At 33.7% G+C, this 24,034-nt stretch overlaps 3 protein-coding genes across 13 annotated transcripts; 1 reads left to right on the forward strand and 2 right to left on the reverse strand.

Annotated features, from left to right (window-relative positions):
• Positions 1-173: 173 nt before the first annotated feature.
• On the reverse strand, positions 174-7,011 carry LOC11436593 (uncharacterized protein At3g49140). Its single transcript, XM_003617258.4, has 12 exons — positions 6,828-7,011; positions 5,197-5,290; positions 4,659-4,881; positions 4,409-4,511; positions 4,215-4,279; positions 3,232-3,348; positions 3,035-3,133; positions 2,756-2,909; positions 2,346-2,446; positions 2,089-2,229; positions 1,052-1,147; positions 174-756 (listed from the first exon to the last, which is right to left on the reverse strand). Exons 1-12 carry the CDS (start codon positions 6,859-6,861, stop codon positions 646-648), a joined length of 1,338 nt encoding a protein of 445 aa, XP_003617306.1. The 5' UTR covers positions 6,862-7,011; the 3' UTR covers positions 174-645.
• Positions 7,012-8,388: 1,377 nt separating this feature from the next.
• Positions 8,389-13,014, reverse strand: LOC11437037 (probable polygalacturonase). Its single transcript, XM_003617259.4, has 5 exons — positions 12,564-13,014; positions 10,510-10,630; positions 9,870-10,044; positions 9,508-9,578; positions 8,389-9,236 (listed from the first exon to the last, which is right to left on the reverse strand). The coding sequence occupies exons 1-5, from the start codon at positions 12,903-12,905 to the stop codon at positions 8,593-8,595; spliced, it is 1,353 nt and encodes a 450-aa protein (XP_003617307.1). The 5' UTR covers positions 12,906-13,014; the 3' UTR covers positions 8,389-8,592.
• Positions 13,015-16,014: 3,000 nt separating this feature from the next.
• LOC11432439 (pentatricopeptide repeat-containing protein At5g64320, mitochondrial) lies at positions 16,015-23,949 on the forward strand. 11 transcript variants are annotated; one of them, XM_024783743.2, is made up of 4 exons: positions 16,015-19,282; positions 19,461-19,574; positions 19,842-22,574; positions 22,832-23,949. In XM_024783743.2, exon 1 carries the CDS (start codon positions 16,882-16,884, stop codon positions 18,994-18,996), a length of 2,115 nt encoding a protein of 704 aa, XP_024639511.1. In that variant the 5' UTR covers positions 16,015-16,881; the 3' UTR covers positions 18,997-19,282; positions 19,461-19,574; positions 19,842-22,574; positions 22,832-23,949. The 11 variants fall into 11 exon arrangements, with proteins under 11 accessions (XP_024639511.1, XP_024639516.1, XP_039690039.1 ...); XM_024783748.2 differs by having other exon boundaries at positions 21,105-22,574; XM_039834105.1 differs by having other exon boundaries at positions 19,471-19,574.
• Positions 23,950-24,034: the final 85 nt, after the last annotated feature.

The following is a 24,034-nucleotide window of genomic DNA, read 5'->3' on the forward strand; positions in this document are numbered from 1 at the left end:
AAGATCAGAACATAATAACCTTACAAGTTAAATACTTTGCCCAGAAAGTAGAATTAGGGACACAGCCGGTGCAAAGGGAATAGGGGCAAAAGAAACCTAAACCTGGAAAGATGTGGTACAGTCGCATTTTAACTACATTAAAGTGTTTTCATATTGAAGAATTTGCTAAACGGTGGATAGATAAACAATGTATTTGATAATGATGTTACCAAAATGAAATGCACTTCGACAATATTGAAAATAATGTGTGGGGAAACATCTGTATATGTTGTATTGTAAACCCCAAAACTATAAAAATAATGTACTGACACTAAAATAATTGCATACTAAAAAAATCATCTGTAAAGGTATCTTGAGAAATTAGTTCTATCTATTAACACCGGAACCGTTTATTAGCGTCAACAAAAAAGAAAGTTAACACTTCGACATGTCAGATCTATGAGAAAAGCGTGTGATCCTCTTTCAACCCGAGTAAAATTTATGTAAGGGGCCAACAGAGGATCTATTATTCCAGTGTAATTCGAAATACTTCCCTAGTGAAGCTCAAGTTTAATTATCTCGATCCTGTATCCTCCTTGGCAGAGTATACCTTCTCTTTGCCAAAACTTTTGTGTATTAAAAGAAAGTTGTGTGGGGATACTCAAATCATGCTGGAGGTTTAGGATTCCGCAATGACTGCTGCATATTCCTTTTTCGCCGAGACCGGGGATACAAAAGTTGCACAATCTGCTTTTCAGCCATATATCCTGAGTTGGCCTGCAAATGCAAAGAAAAATTCACCAAGTTTGAATCTGCAAAATCTGCTTCTCAGGGATATTATATAAAATAATTTCTTTGTTCCAATTGAAATTTTTCAATATACTATCATGCTATTTTTCATATCAAACGCACGATAGTATAGATCTCGGCAGCTTCTAATTATACCATCAATTCTCATATTTTTCATAAGAAATTGACAGAAACTAATATACACACTCAGAAGGATGCTCCAGTGAGGAACCATAACAACATCAACTTAAAATAATGTAAAATCCATTAAACCAAGATGTACCTGGACTTTGAATGCAAAGCGATGAGTTTTAACTTCTGACCCTGAAAGTACTCTAACATCCACACCTAGGTGGTCAACCCCAATCAAATGTGCTTCCTGAAAACCATTCATGACAGTACATTAACCAATCGGCTTGAATCTCCTATGAACATTAAACACACGGACACCCAAAGATACACGTATAGTCGTATAGTGTATATACATATGTAATAACGAGATACTCCCTCTGGTCTTATATATAAGCACCCAAAAAAAATTCACATCCTTTAAGAAAATTGATTGATGTCATTTATTTCTCTCAAAATTATAAAGAATGCAATTGTAATTTCAAAATTACCCGTCATGGGAACTTGTCCATGAGAAGAAAAAAAAAACATTATTGAAATATAAAATCACACCAATTGAAGGGTAATTTAGGAATAGTTGCATTGAATAAGATAAAAGTAGTTGACATTTGCTTATATTCAAGACCATCAATATTTATATTTTCGATTTGTTGCTTATATTCAAGACCGAAGGGAGCATAAAAGGTTAAACGCATAAACCCAACAATAGACATTTCCTACATACAAATATTACTGCTATGTTGCTTGCCCATCAAATTGTTAAATTTTAGGTTGGTCCCTCATTTTCAAGGGTGAGTCTGGCATCTTGGAGGGAAAGGAAAATAAAAGGGGTGAATTTGCTATCATGGAAAGACTTGAAAAGGAGGAAATTTACTGAATATTAGAGTAAGGTACACAAGTTCAATTAGTGCTTTGTCCTAAAATTAAGAAAAGATAATTTTTCTTAATAAGTGAAAGAAAATCATTTGTGCAAATAAGAGGATATAAAGGAAGATCTCGGTATCTGTCAAAAGAAGGCATGATCTCCTTATAATAAAACAAAGGAAGGGAAAAGAAAGGAATCAAATAGGGAAAAAAAAGAGAAGTGAAGGAATCATCATAGCATCACTGTATGTTTCACCATCTAAGCATAGCATATTAATTTTGAAGTAAAATATACTAACCACAAAAAAACTTTGAAGTAAAATATACCTCAGCATCAAGACCTTTCTTTTTGCAAAAAGCTTGAAGAGCATCATGACCGTTTCGGTTGATACGTTCCAGAATTGCCGAAGTAGAGTATACAATAATATCAGGTTCAGCATCTTGAAACTCTAGTAAACTAATTTCAGACTGCAATTTTTGGGAAAGGTAGAACATGCATAACTTCACTGGTTTATAAATAATGCTTCAATTTATAGAAAATGTATCATTCAACCAACACATAAGCGGAGTTTTGAGATACATGCCTGAGATCCATACACACAGTGTAGCTTGATTTTCTCGATCTCCAACTTATAGAGTATCAAATTAGCGTCTCTTTGGTCATTAATACTGTTTGAGTAAAAATCTACACCAGCCAAAGATTAAAAAGGAAAAATGTTAAAAGGCAGTTTACATGTTACTTAGAAACAGGAGGCCCCGCCTCTGCAAGAATATAGATGCAATGTGCTTGTAGAACTTAAATGATAAATTAACAAGCCTAGTTTGGATATTACAATATTATATCTGAATCCCTAGATGAAAACAAGGCAAAAGAGTAGCCAGAGTACAAAAGCTAGCATCAAGGCGAAGTCAGCAAACAATTTTTGTCCACAAAACGGTATCTGTATGCTTTAAAAAATTTAGAACCTAGATAATCTTTGAAGAAATCATATACCTTTCCAATCTGAGCTATATCCATCATCATCTTCAGTGTGATATATCATTCTTATGTAAGACTCTTCATCAGCGTAAGCAGGTCTGAGGTACCCTAGAATAGAAACACCATTTGAAGGATGATCCATTCTCTTATCATATTCCACATTGACAGCCTAGAAGAAAATTCATATAGAATCAATATTATTTCTTCCAGAGCTTATTGGTTTGTTAAATCATTCTCATGTTGAAACACTTGAAACAATTAATTTTTGGTTCTTGTCATTCGGGATGGGGGTACCTTTTCCAAGCACTTCGAAAAGTAAATTGGATGAACTGGGTTACTATTATCTGAAAGTCCCCAATTCACTGGAGCGTTAGACTCTTCAATTTCCGGAACCTGTTTGCAGAAGAATATATTTGTGATTTGAATTTTTTTAATGTATAACAGAAAACAAATCACGAAATTCCATAAATTAAGCATTAGAAACTGCAAACCTCAATATAATCTTCATCAAATGGGAACTCATCAGTGATGCCACCATTGAAAATGTCATATTCACTAATAGGTCTTCTATTATCATACATTGGGATGTCCATTCCAATCAAAGCATTCTGAAGAAACAGAAACCTTGAATATAAAGTTCATAAATGTGAAACATAAGGATAAGGATAGAACAAATTAATACCATAAGGTGAGCACTTAAATTTACCTCTTAACTACAAAGAAAAAAAAGCTTTTTTAGCTAGCCATTGCACAAAGACGGTACATAGTCTCTCGATCTGTATTACTAATTAATGCAAATAACATCATATAATTTGATACGCAGTATCTCTTCTATGAATGTGGATCATTATTTATAGTGAAGGCATTATGTTTAAGTGGGGAAGTACATATCGCGTCAGTCTAAAATAAAAGGATTGGTCACATTGGATAGTAATATGGTTTGAACAATGGTTATAAAAACCTCACCACATGAGCCAGCTTTTGGGGTTCAGTTACACCCAAACCAAAATTCTAAGATGATGTCAGATTTTTTCCTAAGCTTTTGGGCCACTCGTAGATGTCTAGTTTTATAAATCTCACACTCCATGTCCAGTCCTAGGGAGTGAGGGGAGGTTGAGAGTTCTTCATTGAATAGTTATCTGGCATGATAAATGGTTTTAAGTGAGGGGAAACCCTCACCAATGAGCTAGCTTTTGGAGTCGAGTTAGGCCATAACTCAAATTCTAAGAAACATCAAGAGAAAACAAAGGCACACAAAATTAGAGAACTAGAACTAACACAAAATTAGAGAACTAGAACTAACACATCATTTGGAGGTGCTTAAAATGTTCACTGTTTGCAACTTGCACCAATTTCCAATTTGTATAGAGTAAAAATATGTATATATTTTTTAAAAGTAACTATTATCATACGAGGGAATTTTTTAAGCAAAGCTGGCCAATCATCCTTGCAGAAAAGACCACAAAATACTTACCACTGGATTGTGTGCACCACGATCTTCCAAAAGGTTTACATCATCAAATATTTCAAAATACAAATCTACGTAAAAAGCAAAACAAAAATTTAGGTTAAAATTTTCAATGATGATACTGAACCATGATTATGCTAAGATAAATGATAATTCATATCTCATAAACAAAATATAGATTTATCAACAAAACAACAAACCTCCGAAATCATCAATAAGATATTGAAACTCGGCCCATGAAATTTGTTCATGTGGTTCAGAGTGTACCGATCCAGGAAATACTAGCAAAGCGTTTTTATTAGCCTAATACCAACAAAACAGGACATGGTGACAAAAGTATACAGATAATTACTACCTAAATACATCCAGTGATATCATACTTGGTAGGTTGTAATCGTAGATATTGCAAATTAACTTGTTTCACATACACAAAAGCATATAGGCGCAAACCTCAATAGTAGTTCTTGCTATTTCAGCAGAAGAGAGTCGAGCTGGTGGAAGATCGTTGGAAACTTTCAGTTCTTCAAGAGGATGATAACCTTGCTTACCCATGTAACTAGATGAATCGGGTATAGAATCTGAATAGTCTGCAGCAACGCCAATCTTTGAAACAAAATCATGCCCCGTGGATTGCCAAAAGAAGCGTGATGATCCAAAAAATGGACTTTTGCATCTAAAGATAAACAACACTGTTATCAGTGAACGAAGCATGTTAAAATCTGAATAGTCATTATACATAGTTGGTAGTTATACTCCTAATTTAAATATTATAGCCCTCTGATCATGAGGTTTCTAGGTGGTTATTCTTTGTATAGAATTATTTTTCTCTAACTTCCACATATCTATTTTCTAAGTAGATGATAAACTAAATGATCTCACAACCACCATTAAAACGCTATAAGCAAGAGAAAAGAGAACAAGTTTTCAAATTTATAAATCTATTTTCTGAATAAGAGTACGGATAAATAAACGTCATTCATTGAAGAACCTTGTGCTGGTAAGATCATGCACTCTTCTCCCATCAATAGGGAATTTGATTGAATTGCAAGTTATTCCATATGATGTTGGGTAACATATCCCTTCTGCAAGACACAGATTGTTGAACAAATATCAAAACACCGTCCAGCATGAAGAGATTGAAATACCCAGTTCTTAAGTTACAAATGTTCACATGTATGTATGCGCAAGTACATATCTAAAATCACCAAAAGAAATAAAACATCATGTACAAAGGAAAATCCCAAAATCTGTAAAACCGAATAGAACTGTCCAAGTATTACACTTGAGATTTTATCAATAAAAAACCCGTTTCCACTTTCAATCAAGATTTTGTTCCTATTATCGTGATTAATTTCGTAAAATCTGCATTAAACCCCCAAAACTTAACGGCTTATTTGAAATCTCAATACTGAATACATAATATAAGCCTTTTTTTATAAAAGAAAAGCAAATGAATGAGCCTTATTGGGAAAAACCCAAGTCCCACATCGGATAGATAAGACTCTTGATAAGAGTTTATAAATAGGAGGCACTCCTCACCTTATGAACTGGTTTTTTAATTAAGGATGAGTTAGGCCTCAAATTTCAACATGGTATCAGAGCTTGTTGAATTCAAGGGCCACCTACCAATCCACGCACCAATCCCAAAGAGTGCTGGGCGTGAGGGGGTGTATTGGGAAAAACCCAAGTCCCACATCGGATAGATAAAACTCTTGATAAGAGTTTATAAATTGGAGGCACTCCTCACCTTATGAACCGGTTTTTTAAGGATGAGTTAGGCCTAAAATTTCAAAAACTTTTCTTAGGATCAAAATTCAATTGCCTCCTCAGTTGATTGTGGTTTGTGACACCGAATTACAAGATACAGTGTATATAGCTAGTAGCTACTACAACCGCATATAACAAAATTTGAGATAGTTGAGTTACTAACAAGTTGTTACAGGATTCCTAACTAACTTGCTAACTGACTTATGTATTAGTCTGAAAGGCTTGGTGAAGCACGGACACTCCTCGGATTAGGCGTGTCCCAGTGTCGGACACATGTCGTGTCCAACACCGACACATATCTGTGTGTCCGGTGTCCATGTATGTATGTGTGCTTCATGAAAACACAAAGTTTGATTTGATGGTATTTTTATTTATTAATGGATACTTTAAATTGAAGAGCTTAAGTGTCTGTTTGACAAGCACAATAAGCTAGCTTATCAGCTATCCGCTACTTTTTACCAAACACTGCCTAATTATAATTCCGCAATTTTTTACCAAACAGTGCCTAATTACAATTTACCTTGTGATGTAAACACTTTGATGAATCAATGATCAATGTGTGTGATATATACATACATACATTTATCAAATTAAATTATAACATCATATTCAAAAGCTATTTTAGGTAAGTATTCCAATAAATTTGTGAAGAATAATTGAATTAGTCTATGAAATCAAAAGTAGCCTAAATTCCACACATCGCAACACAATAAAATAAAACGGTACTTCATATGCATGAAAGCTGTAAGAATACACAACAATCCAAACATTTGAAAAGAAAAAAAAAATCGTGTTTGTGAAAAATGATGAAGAATGAAAAAGAGAAGAGAATGGGGAAGAAAGGTTACGAACCAGAGGCAAAAGGAAGTAGTGAAGAAGAAGCCATCGCGATGGTTTGTTTGTTTGAGAAGAAGAAGAAGAAAGAGTAAAAGCACTTTTCAGCTTATTTGTGTTGTGTTGTGTTGTGCGTGCAGTGAAACGAAACATGTGTGTTGGGTTTGTTTGTTTGTTTGGTTTCAGTTTTTTTATTTTCTGACACTGATTCTGAACTAACTTCGCTAACTTAAATTTTTTTTGTACTACTATTGTCTCTATCTACACCTTTTTCACTCAATCAAAGTTTTTTTTTTCTTTTCATTGAAATTGAAATTGACTTCGAAATAAGAGTAATTTGGGTTTTTTAATTTCATAATTGTCTTACATAGAAAAAATGTTTAAATTCTTGTAAAAAAAAGTATAGTTGACCATGAGCACCTTGGTGTGCCGCACGCTTGTGTGGTGCACTTGTTGTGTTAAAGTTATCGAAGGAGCTTGGACATGTAAAAGATAAATGTTATAAACTTAATTTTTGTTTCTCTTATTAGAAGTATCTTATTTGAGTTGTGTTCGTTTCTTAAAAAAATATTACTTGTAATATTATTTAACAATAAAATGAGTTTTATCTATTAAAAAACTCTTGTTAATTGTTGTTGATGGAGTTATTGAATTGGTTGAAATATTATAAACCAGGACTACTTATAGTAGGGGAAAAAAATAATTTATTAAATGTGGTCATATCAAACGGAATGGATATTACTTTGTTTGAAGCTGATAGCAAATCTTTATATAATTTCTCTTAATAAATTTGGTGATATTGTTTTTAAGTGTAAAAATCTCTTATTTAATAAACTCAATTTTGTATTAGTTTTGAGGTAATCAATTTTGACCGAACGAGACCTAGCCTAATGAGGCATAAAATCTCATATTTCATGAGTTTTGCTTTGTTGATGAATCCACATGTATAAGGAGTAATTGCAGTGCATCCCATTTCATCACATTAATTTTTTTTAGTTTAGTTGTTAATATGTTTTTTATACCATATACTCTATGACAATAACGTAATTATGTGTGTGTCTAATCGAAAATATCTTTGTTCCATCTCCAAAGTCCAAATGATTATTTTGTATGAACCAAACATTGAGTGTCCCACCAACGTGTCTTGCCAAATCACTGACACTTACCACTGTACTTTCAATAGAATATGAAGAATATCCCAAGCATCCTATCCAATTTCGAAACAATAGGCAATGGCCATGAAAGATTTTTTTTTTTCCTTAAAATGTCGATAACGAACAATTCTTATAAAAGAAAAATAAGTGGAAGGGAATGAAACTCCACTCCACTAATCCTAATTAAAAATTAATTTTATTATTCAATGTTATAATTTTTAGATATTTTGATATTAAATCACTAAAATACCAAGTCATTTTGCATTTTAAAAAGTTTAATGATAAGATTCAACTAAACGTATAATAAATAATTTTAATTAGTTTTGAAAAATAAAAACTATGTCGCCTTAATGTTTTTGTTTTATTGGTCTTAATCATCCGGTTCTTGACTAAAAATGACCTTGACAATTCAGAGTTTGACTGAATTGAGTAAAATTTGACCAATGATTATTTTAGTTAGAATTCAAACTCTACAAATGATGCGTCCTTAACTGAAGCTCGTTAACCTGTTTGTGTCACCTTAATGTTTTCTTAATGTAATCAATTAACAATAATTCATGAGAGGTTATTGAAATTTTTCTAAATAATGAACAAATGAAAAACTTCATCATTTGCATCAATATCTAGGACTAGTAATAGTTGGCACATGAACCTAACTGGTGGCTGATCAACTCAGAACATGGCCATGGACTAACCTGAAGAGCAACTCCAGACACATCAGAACACTGCCAAGATGGAGTTCTGCTTCTAGTTCCATTCACTCCATGAAGGTTGATATCAGATAAACAAATATCAGTAAAAGGAGAGTGTTTCATTCCTTTTATAAGACCAGCTTGCAAAACCTTCACACCCCATACATTCGCCATTGTAATACCCTTCACAATTGGGAGAGCATTAGAATCATATTTATCATCAGCATGGTCACCAACATCACCTGAGATCTTTATACCCTTTCTTGCATTCTCTATATACACATTGGACACATTTATATTCTTTATATACCCTCCCCTTCCAATATTTGTCTTAATGTGTATACCGATTCCCATGTTGTAAAGGTTGATGTGTTCAGCAAGTATGTTTTCCACTCCACCTGATGTTTCACTGCCAACGGCGATCCCGGCGAATGGAGATGATCCACTCACACGCCGGATGGTGATGTTAGAGCTCGAACGACCGTAGGCAATTCCGTATTCGTCCCAACCACTCTTCACTGCGACAAGATCGTCTCCCGTGGATATGTATGAGTCCTCTATGCATACATTTGAACTTGAATCTGCATAAATGAAATTTACTTAGATGATGATGCACATTTACGATTGAAGTATCAGGTGCACAAGTATCTGATAAATCTTACAACTATCCTTGAAAACTACATGATACAATGCATTTAGGACACTTACATAGATTTGCTTAAAGAAAACCATAAAATATGACAAATATTTAATGAAATTCTTAAAACTCAAATTGAGAACATGTTTCTTAGGGATTACTTTATCTATTTCACTATGCACAAGATGTATGGCATGATTAGACAGTACTCTTACCTGGATCAATGCCATCAGTATTGGGGGAGTCACGCGGAGCCAAAATTGTAGCAAACCGAATAACAACATTGCTGCAAAGAACGGATGAAAAGTTACTTGTCGGTCACATAACCACTTAAAAATGTCACATGGCTTCAAGTTTTGGTTTCAATCATTCAGACTAAGATTTAGTGGTAAAAGTTTGTAGGAGTGAGATAGTAAAAAATTCACCGCTAGAGCTACACACAGATATAGGCTTGATTGAAAGTTGCTTATAGGTCACCTGACCAGTTAAAAAAGTCTTATGATTTGATGTGTTCAATTTGTACTGACTTATTAAAGTATAATAATCTTTGGATAAATGACTTATATTTGACATATACCTGCAGTAAACTGGGTGTATGTTCCAAAAGGGAGAATCCTTGAAGATCACATTTGAAATAATAATATCTTTGGAATTCACAAATTCAACAAGATTTGGTCTGGTAAATTGAAGAGTTCTCTTCCTCCACATATTCCACCATACATCTCCTTGACCATCAATTGTCCCATTCTCACCTATGAAAATTTTAATACAAGGGAGAAAGAAAGGATTTAGTCTTGACATGAAATCCTGTAGCTTTGAAACTTGAAGGACAAAAGACACCCACTCAATTATGAATATGCAGTGCGGTATAAAGCATTTCTAAAATGCAATGATATTTTTCTCTCTGTGTCCTCTAAAAATATGTTAGATTTCATTCTTCATATACCTTCTACTATCATATTATTGTTATGTTAGAACAGCAACCCAGTTCAAAAGTAAAAGATACGAAAGAAACACAAACAAAAAATAAACAATAATGATCGCAGAGTTCAGTCAATTGTGCACACGTTTCTGACTGCAGAGCAGCCCAGTACTTTTCTATTATCACTAAAGGCTTAGGAATTAGAGAATAAAGCTTGTATTTAAATATTATGGTCCACTACATTCTACAAAAAAAATATCAGTACTTCATTTTGTACGAAATATTAGATACGCACCTGTGATTACTACATCCTGAAGTCCATCTCCATGGATAAAGCTCATATACCTTCCTCCAGGACGCTCCCTTCCTCTTCCATAAGATGGCAAGGGTGCAATTAAAGGCCAGTTCGACGAATCCTGAGGAATCAAGAGAGAAAAGGAATTCAAAAGAAGTCCTCCCACACGAAATCAAATATGGTGGTAACAGCCAAAATTTCTATTGCAAACTGTTGAGGTTTAAATATTGTAGTATCACCATTCTACAACCTAATGCTCTTGGAACACATGATTTCTCCAATCCGATTCATAAGTTGAAACAAGACATAATTAGGGCCTGTTGATTGTGTTCTTGTTTCATTGTTTTTAAAACATTTTGTTCTCCAACTGGATTAAGTAAATGGTTAGATAACTTCATAACATAAGTTACCAAGCGATATCGCAAACAAGAAAATATGGAAAGTGACTAAAATAAGTCAGACGTATCTTGAACTTTCTCCCCTAATGCTGTAGAAATCGACACGAATACAGCCAAAAGATTAATCTATGGCAAACTATGAGTACCAAGAAAATCAATAGACCTATCCAACCACTGACAACATGGTGCCTTTCAAGACCTTTTTTTTTACAGGAATTGGCAATGACAACAAAAAGAAAAGTTGCGATCTAGCTCCAACTGAGATGACTATGGAGTGAAAGAAGTAATGGAAAGATATGGGCATGTGCTTCAATCCTCATCAATAGCATGCGTGTGCTCGAGGAATGGTGTTAATGCCATATGTTAACACTAAGATCTTTTACTTCCATCAGGGTCGGGCTGAGCATGCATGTGAACCAGTGAACTTCGGGGCTTACCCCAAAATTTCACCTTTCCCTCATGCTCACGTTCTGTTTGTATTTTGAATGAAATTAGGTAGTTGTTAACATATGACTATAGCTAGAGGAACCTTTTTGAGCAGTTGTGATTTGTCTTTCATTCACAATGTGTATAGACGCTCTATAGTTATAACACAGATGGAGGATCACACAAAGTTACAACATTCCTGGAGACTGTCAAATAACTCCCGATGGATGAAGAAGCTTTGAAAAATTATACAATCAAATTGTTTAGGAAATTTCAAGGTGAGTTGATTGGCTCTCAAATTTTTGCCAGAGAAAGTTTGATTTTCCCCTGAAGTGTCACATATAAGGTTCATGTAATGAACAAAGAGCACTCCAACTCTTATATCTCTCTTAATGTCATTTCAAAATAAGCAAATTATAGTTGCCACATGTTTGAATTTTTAGGTATCATTTATATTACGATGGATCACATCACCAATGGTAAAAGGAGTCAAAGGATTGGCAAGTAAACAATTCCAAGAATGCAACAACAATAATGCCTCCAGTACTTCATTGTTTTATACTGTTATGGTTCAATACTTCAATCTCTTGAACTATCTGATAAAGCTTCACAGTCAGAAAAACTTCACAAAGTTGTGACTTAAGGTTTAAAAAAGTTAATTGAAGAATTTCTATGCATTGGAATTTAATGTTTTAAAATTGAAATTGGTTAAGTCGGAAACCTGATGGTTCAATGGTTAGTTCAATCCTGAGTTACAGTAGGTTCAACCGGTTTAATTTTCTTTGCATTATTTTGTTTTTACTTATGTAATCCAGTTCAACCACGGCTGGTTGAACCGACTGAACCATGACCCGGATGTCTCATCCGTTTGATCTCCGGTCTGATTTTTAAAACATTGATTTGGAATCAATGGAAGAGTCTGGAAATTCAACGTTCGAAGTTATCTCAAAACTTTGGTGATCATCCACTCATACACACCTACCTACTTTACTAATATAGTGTAGAATTTGAAATCACTCAAAAAGATCTCTCTAGTTATATAATATTCCTATTTTCTTAAGTACCTAATTGTCTTAAAAATATAAACACATTGTACTTGTACAATCAATTAAAATAAAGCACATATTTCAATAAAATGGATCCATGTAGCATAATTAACAACACAACTATTAGTATTTAGTACTATAATACTTTTCAAGAGAATGGTAAAGGGTGATCTTATCTTATTACCTGTGTGGCTTTGATAACAGCACCAGCAGCAAGATGAAGAGTCATATGACTAGTAAGATTGAAGGGCTCAGTCAAATATACCCCTGGTGGTACATAAAGGGTGGTGCCACCTTCCCTTTGAGACAAATGATTAATTCTGTAAATAGCTTCTCTAAAAGCTTTGGTGTTGAGAGTGTGTCCATCACCGACACCACCAAAATCTGTTAAGGAAATGTTGTCGGTTCTGTACTTAAGTGGTACTATGTTGGAACATGTTATCACTTCATTGTTCTCACTCAAAACACAAACCCAACAACATGTGTACAAGAACAACAACGTTAGCTTTGTGAATCCGAGGAACATGTTTTCTCCACTTTAGATTTGCAACTAGAGAAAGAGGATAGAACAATCTTTGTTCCTTCTACGGTTTTTTTTCTCTTTCAAACCTATCTATGAATCTACACTTAATAATAATAAGTGTGACAAAAAAAGTTGGTAAAGCATTTAAGGGTCTGTTTGGGAAACTAAAAAAATAGCTTTTAGCTTTTAACTTATAGCTTATAAGCTCGTTTGACAAAAAAAGTTCTGTTTGGTAACACTTTTTTACCATGAGCTTATAGCTTATTTCACGAGCTTATAAGCTATTTTTTAGAAGCTATTCCAAGTAGCGTTTGAGCTTATAGCTTATAGCTTCTCACTTTTTCTTCCAATTTTACCCTTATTATTTCATTTAAATTGTATTTTTATCCATTATAATTTTTATAATAAGCTACGTAATAAAGACTACTATCTCTTTATTCCAATTTTTGTATATATATCAGCTGGCCTTTTTTTTTTTTTTTTTTAAATTATATACCTTCGTTTTTTTTTTTACGAAACAAAATACTATTATTCTATTAGTGTTACTTTTTATTTTTATTTTTTTGAGGTAAGTGTTATTTTCTTTATTCTCTATTATTAGTATTACTCTATTAGTGCTACTTTTTTTTTTTTTTTTTGAGGTAAATGTTATTTTCTTTATAAAGTAGAAACACTTAAATGATAATAAATATAGGATAAAATTTTAGTGAATAAAATTTAATTTAATTTATAATACATAAGATATATTAAATTAATAAATTTAAAGTATTTTTTTAAAGAAAAATTAATTTACAAAATTACAAATAATTAAATTAATGATATAATTTTTATTATGAATTAAGAATACCCTTTATGTCATTTTACATTTATCAGCTAGTTGAACCGCTATTTTTACCAAACACTTCAGTTAGCTTATCAGCTAAAAGCTATCAGCTAGCTTATCAGCTATCCGCTATTTTTACCAAACAGAGCCTAAGTGGTGTCCTGTTATATACTCTCCCTCACATGGAAACAAAATCAAAAAAATTAAGTCTCGTGCATTAAAATGTCGAAATTGTTAGGTTAGACGTATAATCGGGGTTTTAAACATTGTACTTCTATTTTATGTGTTTGAGTCTAGGATGATTTTATCATTTCGTCTATCTAAAAAAAATCAAAATATTAAAATTATCGAAATTTTTTATTGTTTTTAACTTTTTTAACAAAATTTCTTCAATTTACATTTTTTTTTTTTCAAATCTATAAATGTACACATTTTATTTTGAACAAGCCAAAATGGAATTAAAAAAACACCCGTGGTTCATCTCGCACAAGGCATGCAAAAGAGAACCACCCAAAAGAAATTACAAAGTCAATTCACTGGTGTTTCAAGATCACCTCAAAAAAACATAATAACAATAAGATTAAAGCATAACACACATACAAGACAAAAGGTGCATCCACCAATCATGATAGGAAAACGCAAAAACAGACATATTAGCCTTTAACCACGGGAACGATAACAACTTCACTTTATCGACGATGGTGCTAATGTTTGCCGCCTTGTTGTTAAAAACATGATTGTTCCTCTCTTTTCAAATTGCCCAAACACAAACTAGTCAAATTAACCGAAAGAATGGAGTGTACAATGCAATAACCCAACTAACTGTCCAAACTGAAGAAGATGAACCCTGCTCCTAGCATGAACAACGAACAATAAGCCAAATCACTATAAATGTACACTTATTAATTATAGTAATTGCTGACCAAAAAAAAAAATTATAGTAATTGTGACGACAAATATTTGGTAAAGGCATTTAACAATCTCTTTTACTTGATTTATTTCCTCTTTAGAGGAGAGAATGAATATTTCATTGTAATTTTATTTTTTTTGACATAAAGGAAGAATTGGCACTATTTATGTCAAAATTGGATATGGGAATCAACTGTAAGATATTCAGTCACTTTTGCAAATTTGTTTGCTGTATGATTGCATTTTTTGGTCAGATTTTTTTTTTTTTTAACTTTTGATTTTTATAGAAAAGGAGTTGTACTGTATAATTCGGTGTTCGGTTGAGAAATAAGTAAAATATGGATAACAATTACTTAGACAAACTTAAATGTGAGAAAAGAAATTTTCAAAAATTGCTTAAGTTTGGACAATGAAAAAAAAAAGATGGAACTGAAGGCATGTAAAAGGAGGATTGCACTAGTAACCTGAAGGATCAGTTTTGGGAAAAGAAATGGATCACTATTTTGGCATCACCCAACACAAGGAGAAGAAATTGAGGCTTAAGCACATGCAATGAGGGAGTTTAGGCATATAAGATTCAAGAAATTCTCATGGTGAAAACTATTAGATTGTAATTTCTTTTATCCATATTGTTTAATCATGTTATCATGAGTTGCTAAGTTTTTCTTTGATTAGGTCTCTTATGATTTTAACTTAATTGTTTGAATCATGTGAGGTAGTAGTATTTTTATGGTATTGTTTAACTAATCATAACTTTTTTATAAAAAAACAATGTATTATAATAACTTTATCAAATGTTTGATTTATATTTTGACGAATTTTTTTTCCATAATCATCTAACTTAATTCATCGATGTTGGAAGAAAGAGATGATAGTGAATAAAGTCAAAGAAAATATTACATGATATAGACACTTATGATTGCTTAATAGACACCGCACAATTGTCTACTTGATTGGAAGAAACTCATAGAAAATCAAAACCTGATTGAATTTTATACCCAACAACAGTGGATTGGAAGTTACGACCCGATTAAAAGTGAAGAAGTGTCTATCGAGCAACTTTCATGGATAATGCACCCACAAAATGTCCAATTTAACCCTATATTATTTGTGGAACCACCCTTACCTCTAGGGCTGGACAAGAATTCAGTAACCGACCCAAATGGACCGCAGAGAAACGGGTCGGCTATTCGGGCTGCAAAAAACGGGTGTTGCTGGGTAGTTACAGTCGGATTCGGGTGGTTTAAATCAACCCACGGTAACCCTTATCCGACCGATACTCTAAAGCAATTACTCAGTGTATATTTATTATGCCTACTGCTGTTCTTTCCCATCCTAATAAAAAAATAGTCGGATCATGACTCATAGAGACCCACAAAAGCTGACACATCACATGCTAGCTTCTTTTCATTCATGTACTATTTTTCTTATTCTAAAATAAAATCTATCCTCTCTCTCTGCTACAGACTTCAACTTCCAGGCCTCCATCATTTCTCTTCTCCCACAATCCTTTTTCTTCTCCACACACACACCCAATCCTTTTTTATGTTGAATCCCATTGACTATTTCAAACCATTGTTTTAACAAAAGTAAATAATTACAATGTTTCATCAACTCTGTTAATGGTATGTAGATCTCTACACAAACTTTCACATTTGATTCAAAGAAGAAAAGCAATCTTCCATTGCAATTTGTTTGTTGTATTTGTTTCTTTTGTTGAATCAAATATTGGTTGTATAAGTTGAAGTTTGATGTTGAGTTTTCTTTCTCCAATTTTTCATGTATATCGTTGGAGTTTAAGGATCTATATCAATGATGAATTTCTGAAATTTTCCAATTTTTTGTTGAGTTTGATGTTGAAGGTTTGAAATTTAGCTTGCTGCAAGTTTTGCATTTTTGCTCACTCATACCCGTTTCAAACCACCCGTCCAAACCGCGTATCGTCCAAACCGACACCCGCCGTAACCGAGAGCTCAAATGGACGGGAATGGTTTCCATTCTATCACCCGCGGTTGTCATCCGGATTGAGGTTTTCGGACCGATTTCCGACCGAACCGACCGTTGTCCACCCCTACTTACCTCAACTACAGCTTCAATTTTGGATTTCTACTGTGAGCCTCTTTCTCCTTCTTCTGGTTTTAAGCTTCAATTTTTGATTTCCACACTCATAATCTGTCAATTATCATCACGACCCAATTCATATTTTCTCAATTAGGGTTAGTTTCATAACTCATAAATCTCACATTCATGTTGAAAACTTTCAAATCTTCATTTGGGTTCAGCAGAACTCTTCTAGTTTGCATAAAAATCCAATCTTTTCCACTATGCACAACAACACCACTTGGAAAAAATGATGACACAGAATGGGAAAATTTGCTCAAACCCTATGATCTCAAACACCTTCAAAGATCACTTAATCCAATAACCCCATCACAGCTTTGTAAATTGTTGGAACTTCCTCTTGATGTTCCTACTTCAATGGACTTATTTGAAAAAGCTGGTTTGCAAAGAGGGTATATTCACTCGTTTCATGTTTATTATCTTTTAATTGATAAGCTTGGTAATGTTGGTGAGTTTAAGATGATAGATAAGTTGTTGAAACAAATGAAAGATGAAGGCTGTGTTTTTAAAGAATCACTTTTTATTTTGATTATGAGATATTATGGGAAGGCGGGGTTACCGGGTCAAGCTACTAGGCTTTTGTTGGATATGTGGGGTGTTTATTGTTTTGAGCCGACGTTTAAATCGTATAATGTTGTGTTGGAGATTCTTGTTGCTGGGAATTGTCCTAAGGTGGCGCCAAATGTTTTTTATGATATGTTGAGTAGAGGTATTTCGCCGACTGTTTATACGTTTGGTGTGGTTATGAAAGCTTTTTGTATGGTCAACGAGGTTGATTCGGCTTGTTCTCTTTTAAGGGATATGACAAAGCATGGTTGTGTTCCGAATTCAATTATTTACCAAATGTTGATTCATGCACTTTCTGAAAATAATAGAGTGAATGAAGCTATGAAGCTACTGGAGGAAATGTTTTTGATGGGCTGTGAACCTGATGTTCAGACCTTCAATGATGTTATTCACGGACTTTGCAAGGCTGGTCGGATTCATGAGGCAGCAAAGTTGCACGATCGAATGCTGCTTCGAGATTTCACCGCAGATGCTCTTATTCAAGGTTATTTGATGCATGGTTTGTGTAGGATGGGGAAAGTTGATGAAGCAAGGGCCATGCTAAGCAAAATTCCTAACCCTAATACGGTGCTTTATAATACATTGATTAATGGTTATGTTGTTAGTGGAAGGTTTGAAGAAGCCAAGGATCTTTTGTACAAAAACATGGTAATTGCCGGTTTTGAGCCTGATGCCTTCACGTTTAACATAATGATCGATGGGCTTTGCAAAAAGGGGTATCTGGTCTCTGCTCTTGAATTCTTAGATGAGATGGTCAAGAAAGGTTTTGAGCCCAATGTGATCACATACACTATATTGATAGATGGTTTCTGTAAGCAGGGTCACTTCGAGGAAGCTTCTAAAGTTGTGAATAGCATGTCAGCCAAGGGTCTCAGTCTGAATACTGTGGGATACAATTGCTTGATTGGTGCTCTTTGTAAAGATGGGAAGATTCAAGATGCCTTGCAGATGTATGGTGAAATGTCTAGCAAAGGATGTAAACCTGACATTTACACATTCAATTCCTTGATATATGGATTATGCAAGAATGATAAGATGGAAGAAGCATTGGGTTTGTATCGTGACATGCTCTTGGAGGGTGTTATCGCTAACACTGTAACATACAATACGCTGATTCATGCATTTCTAAGGCTAGAGTTGATTCAACAAGCAGATAAGCTTGTTGGTGAAATGCGATTTAGAGGGTGTCCCCTTGATAATATTACTTATAATGGCCTTATTAAGGCTCTCTGTAAAACTGGGGCAACAGAGAAATGTTTGGGATTGATTGAACAAATGTTTGGTGAAGAAATTTTTCCTAGTATTAACTCTTGTAATATTCTGATCAATTCCTTCTGTAGGACTGGAAAAGTAAATGACGCTCTTCAGTTTCTTCGGGATATGATTCAGCGTGGTCTGACACCAGATATAGTCACTTATAACAGCCTGATCAATGGTCTTTGCAAGATGGGCCGTTTTCAGGAGGCTTTGAACCTTTTTAACGGGCTACAAGCCAAAGGAATTCACCCTGATGCTGTTACGTATAACACATTGATCAGTAGGTACTGCTACGAGGGTTTGTTTAATGACGCATGTCAGCTTTTATTCAAAGGTGTGAGTAATGGTTTCATACCTAATGAAATCACTTGGTCAATATTAATAAATTATTTTGTAAAAAAGCATCAAAGGGAGTAAGACCTTGGTCTATGTTTATTTGGTGGAACAGAGAGCTTCATCTCGTTAAAAGGCCAATTTGGTGTTTTAAAACTCCTGCCATAAGAGATTCACTGTATAATTCTCGTTGATTTGAATTGTCTGATATAGTAATTCTGATTCTGAGCAATTTACTATTCTCATGGGAAATTGGGGCTTTTGGCTAGCCGCTATTATCCGCCACGTTTCATCCATAGGATGCATTGCCATATTTATGTGGCAGATTTTTGGCTTTCCACCATCCATCATCAATAATCTTCACATAGCGGTAAGTGGAAATTTTGCTGTAGATACATCACTTTTGAAGGATTTCGTTTTTGCCATACATAACTGCACGTTGCAAGAGCTGTGGCGTCGAACTCTTGTGTTAATTTTTTTTTTTAAAACCTTACCAAATTTTTGTGTCAGATGAAATCTCAATAAATTAATCATCTGCTCCTTCTCAGTAAATGTCAGAGTTTGTCAGACTGCAAGTACGTTGATGGCAGAAGCAAATGTATTGTTTCAGCAGATTTTGTGCTGCTGAGAATCAATTGAGTTCAATTTTTCGTCATTGTGGGGTAAGGGTTTTGATTTGAATTTTTTGTTTTTTCTGATTTTCTTTGATTCCATTGTGGGATAAGGTGTTTGGTAAAATGCCTACGAGAAAAATCTGGTGTTTAGCATCACATGTTTTTTGGTAAGAATTAGAAGACAAATGTTTTACAACATGTGTTGCTCATATTATGATAGATACAATAATATGTCATGGACATAGTTTTGAAAGTGTTTGATAAAATGCCCATGAGAAAAATCTACCGTTTACTAATTTTATTTCGATTGTTCAGAGAACAAACATCCATCACATGATATATTTGGAAAAATCTTTATATATTATACACCGGCCAATCTGATTTCACTTCCAACGTAGCAGTCATCGGCATAGGTAGAGTGCACGAGTATCTGCTTCTAGTTATTTCACAGATTGCTGCCACCATTAAGGTAAGGATACCTTATGACTATTTTTTGGATTGCTGCCACCATTGTTTGTATTTGAGCATTTTCTTGGGTTAGCTCCTTCAGTACAACATGAAATTAGAGTGGAAATTTTTTGCCAACATTGATTTGAAAGATATTATTTTATAAATATTATACTTATGAATTCAAAATTAGTGACTTACACCTACATGTGGGTGTAGCCATGCAGGTAAAGTTCCTAAATGTCTTTAGGATCAAGGCTTCCTCTTTTCAGTTTGTATGAATCTTTTATAGGGTCAAAATAGACGCATTAAATTTACAAATCACCTTTCTTAATATATGCGAAAAATGTCAGACGAACAATGGCATGCCGAGTTCAAACAAGTCTAAGGAGGAAAATGTTACGGTGTGAGTTCTTCATTTGCAGTTCATTTAAGTTCCTGCATGTGTTGTTTCTGAAATAGATTGTTTTTGTTAAACTGAAATAGGTAATTTTTTTGTCAAAACTTATCATTTTCAAGCTTCCTTTGTTACAGCTTCTGTTGCTCTTGAGATTTCATGTTTTAAAGGTTATAGTTTTCTGCAATAGCTCTTGATATTTATGTTTTCTGCAAGAGGGAATCCTTGAAAGTATTTAAAAAAAGAAGGGACACCTTTGTTAAAGTATTCTCTAATAGCTCTTGAGATTTAAGTAAAGAGCATTTGATCTTTGATTTTTCGGTTTAAGCTTAAGTAAAAATATTTCTTTGATCTTTCATGGTTGTAAAAAAAAGGCATAAAAGAAATTAGGCTTAAATATGTCATTGGTCCCTGCACTTTCACCATTTTTTGGCGTTGGTCCCTGCACTTTCTTTTGTTTGGCATTGGTCCCTGCACTTTGTAAAAGATTTGGCATTGGTCCTTTTGTTAACTTCAAGTTTTAAAAAAAATGTTTAATCTAACGGTGTGCCACGTGGACCAGTTATTTCACGTCACGTGGCACACTAAAACACAAAATTTTCATAATTGAAATAAATAGAATAAAATAATTGATTTTTAATAGTTTTTATATTACTATTATTATTACCAATAACGTAATAGACATTGTCATTTTGCTGATAAGATGTGGGTTATTTGATGTCTTATATGTGCAGGCTTTGCGGGATAGATGTAGAAAGCATGCAATGAAATGACGAAAGGCATTGTTTGAGTGGACACATGTTAAATCTGTTTTTTTATATTCTTTCCTCCAATTTATATACTTTAACATTTCTTTAGTAACAAACAATGGGTATGATTCAGCTGTGAAGTTTTTTTTTTTTGAGCGAGCTGTGAAGTTGTTAGAGCTTAGAAATGATTTTTCATCTATTTTATGAAAGAGAGAATCCATTAAAAAAGTTTTAAAATAATATTGTTTATTTTTTTTTTTATATTTTTAAGTTTTTTTTTGCAATTGATAAGTATTGAGAGCTAGAGAAATATTATGAAGATATTGTGAATAAGAATGAGTGTACTCATGTTGAGCAATTTATAAGTATTGAGAGCTAGAGAGATATCTTTATTAATATATCTTGATTAAGATATCTTAACAATCGTGTCATTGTATTTAATATCTTTGAATTTGTGTATGTTTGCTTTGCATATAGTGTCAGTGCTCATTATAACGCTTGCATGCAATGTGTTGGCACTGCTAGCTTCCAGATGTTAGCGCAGTTACACAGTTACTTATAGATCTCGAATAATAATCTAATAACAGTTGCAGAGTGAGTTAACACTGTTGTATGAAAACTATACAGTGTAACAGAGTTTTGAATCTATGATAACGTTCAGCCTCTGTTTATAAAGCTGATGCATGATTGTACTGTAAGCATTTCTTATCAAGACTATGCTCATTTCACTAAATTCTCAGACTCCCAAATTCTCTCGAACTTGGTTCTCTAATAAGGTAGTATCAAGAACCGATTTTAATCCAACTACATGGCTTACATTAATAACCCACCACCTCTTCTGTTACCATTGGTGGGTTCTCCGGGGATGTACATGACATATTTCCATGGTATGTTTTTTACGGTATGTGATCTAGCTGTTCCAGTGTTGACCATTTCCATGGTATGTTTTTTTTACTTGTTGGGATGTACATGACATATTGACATCTCAAGGTCAAGTTGATTGTTTTCCAGTTAGTGTGCTCCAGGTGTCAAAGATGGTGAATATAAATTAGTTATCCATTTATGTTGCTCTTTGAAGTGCTGAACCTGAGAAATATTGGCAATTTGAATGTATACTCTGCTTCAAACATTATGTAGTATCATGATCATTTTCTGCTTCAAACTGTGGTGATACCATGGCCATTTTCTGCTTCAAACTGTGGTTGGATTAATTGCCATTGTCATTTTCTGTTTCAAACTGTGGTTGGATTAATTGCCATGGCCATTCTCTGCTTCAAAGTGTTGTCAGATTAATCGCCATTTCCATTTTCTGCTTCAAGCTGTGATGGTACCATGGACACTGATTTTCTCCTAAGTTCAAACATGAAAACTTCAACTTGTGTGGATGAATCTGGCCTCTTGCAGTCCTCTGAAAATGTGGACCAAGCAAATACACCAACCGGAACCTTTGTCAAGGTAATATAACTTTTTTGTTTCTAGGTGGTATGCCTTTGTTTATATATTTTATATGCTACCTTTCTAAAATATCTTTTACATGGATATTGGGACCCTTATATATAAGCTCTAATGATTTTAATTGATGATTTTTTCTTGAAACTATATCATTTTTATTGCAGGACTAAGTTTTCTCCGGTTTGTATGTGGATACTATCTACTTTTTAGGAATTCTAGTTTAGCTTCATTTGTTGACGGGAGTCATTTTGTTTTGACAGGTTCATAATAAGTCAGGGTCCTTTGAGAATTGAGAGGTCACTGCAAATTTTTAAGTTCACTAGCTATGATGAGCTGCGCAGTGAGCTGGAGGACCCCAAGACTCATAAATCAGTCTGGTAAGTTGCTATAATGAGCTATGCAATGAGTTGACTCACTTGTTGACAGAGAGACTGATATTCTTTAATTGTTTTTTTCATTGATTATTGAATTGAGTCTTCCTTAAGATTTACTGCACTTCTGCATCCTAATAGGGAATAGTCCATGTTTTTCTTCTATTTGTTTTGTTCGTTGATGTGGAGTATATGTTTATTGCTTTGAAACCAAAGAAATTGTAGGCAATGCAGAAGTATTTGGTAACTTGCGTGTCATCCGATTCCTAAGTAGTGGTAGGTAGGCTAGAAGAGAAATGCCGACTGAAAAAAGAATTAAGCAAGACATGTTATAGTTTAGACCTCACTCTGTGGTGCATTATCTTTATGATAATTCTCAATTTCCAATTTTTTTATGGCTCAAACCTAACGAATTTCATAAAAACTCATTACTGTTCATATGTTTCATTTGTGTATTTGTATATGCTGTTCTTTAGATTTTTGACAGATTGCTGCTTCAATTAGCTTGTCAGAATTGCTCACCAACACTTGTGGACTTGATAAATATGTTTAAAGGTTGTAATTCAATTGTATGATTTTCTGACAATCTTCTAAGACTGTAAAACATGGCTACAAGAAAAGGGCTGATTCCAAGAAAAGAATAAGGCTGAGGGGTATAGGGTTCAGCTTGATCAATTCGAGAAACAAGTTAGTGAAGCAAAACAGAAATTGAAATTCAAGATGTCTGCATTTAAAGCGGTGACCAAGAAGGTTTGAATTTAAAATGCGCCAAATATTAGCAGAGTAAAGAAAAGCCGAATTAGGGATGGCAAAAGCTAATGAAAAGTTGGAGGAGATTGCACTTGTTTGTGGCAAAAGCTAAAGAAATTTTTGAAACTATGCAATTGGTTTGTCCAGCTGCAGATTTCACTTGTTTTCTTAAATGTAATTTTTTTTCTTTCATCGTGTTGTAAGCCATTTTCTTATACAAGGAGCATAGTTATGCATTTTTTTTTCCTTCATCTTAATTGTTATTCAAAGTGTCTTTTCTTTTTTGTTTTTTAATTTGTCTATGAACAAACTACTGAGTAAACATGGTGCTGTGATCTTTTA

This window comes from Medicago truncatula, chromosome 5, assembly GCF_003473485.1.
Source record: "Medicago truncatula cultivar Jemalong A17 chromosome 5, MtrunA17r5.0-ANR, whole genome shotgun sequence".
NCBI classification, from domain to species: domain Eukaryota; kingdom Viridiplantae; phylum Streptophyta; class Magnoliopsida; order Fabales; family Fabaceae; genus Medicago; species Medicago truncatula.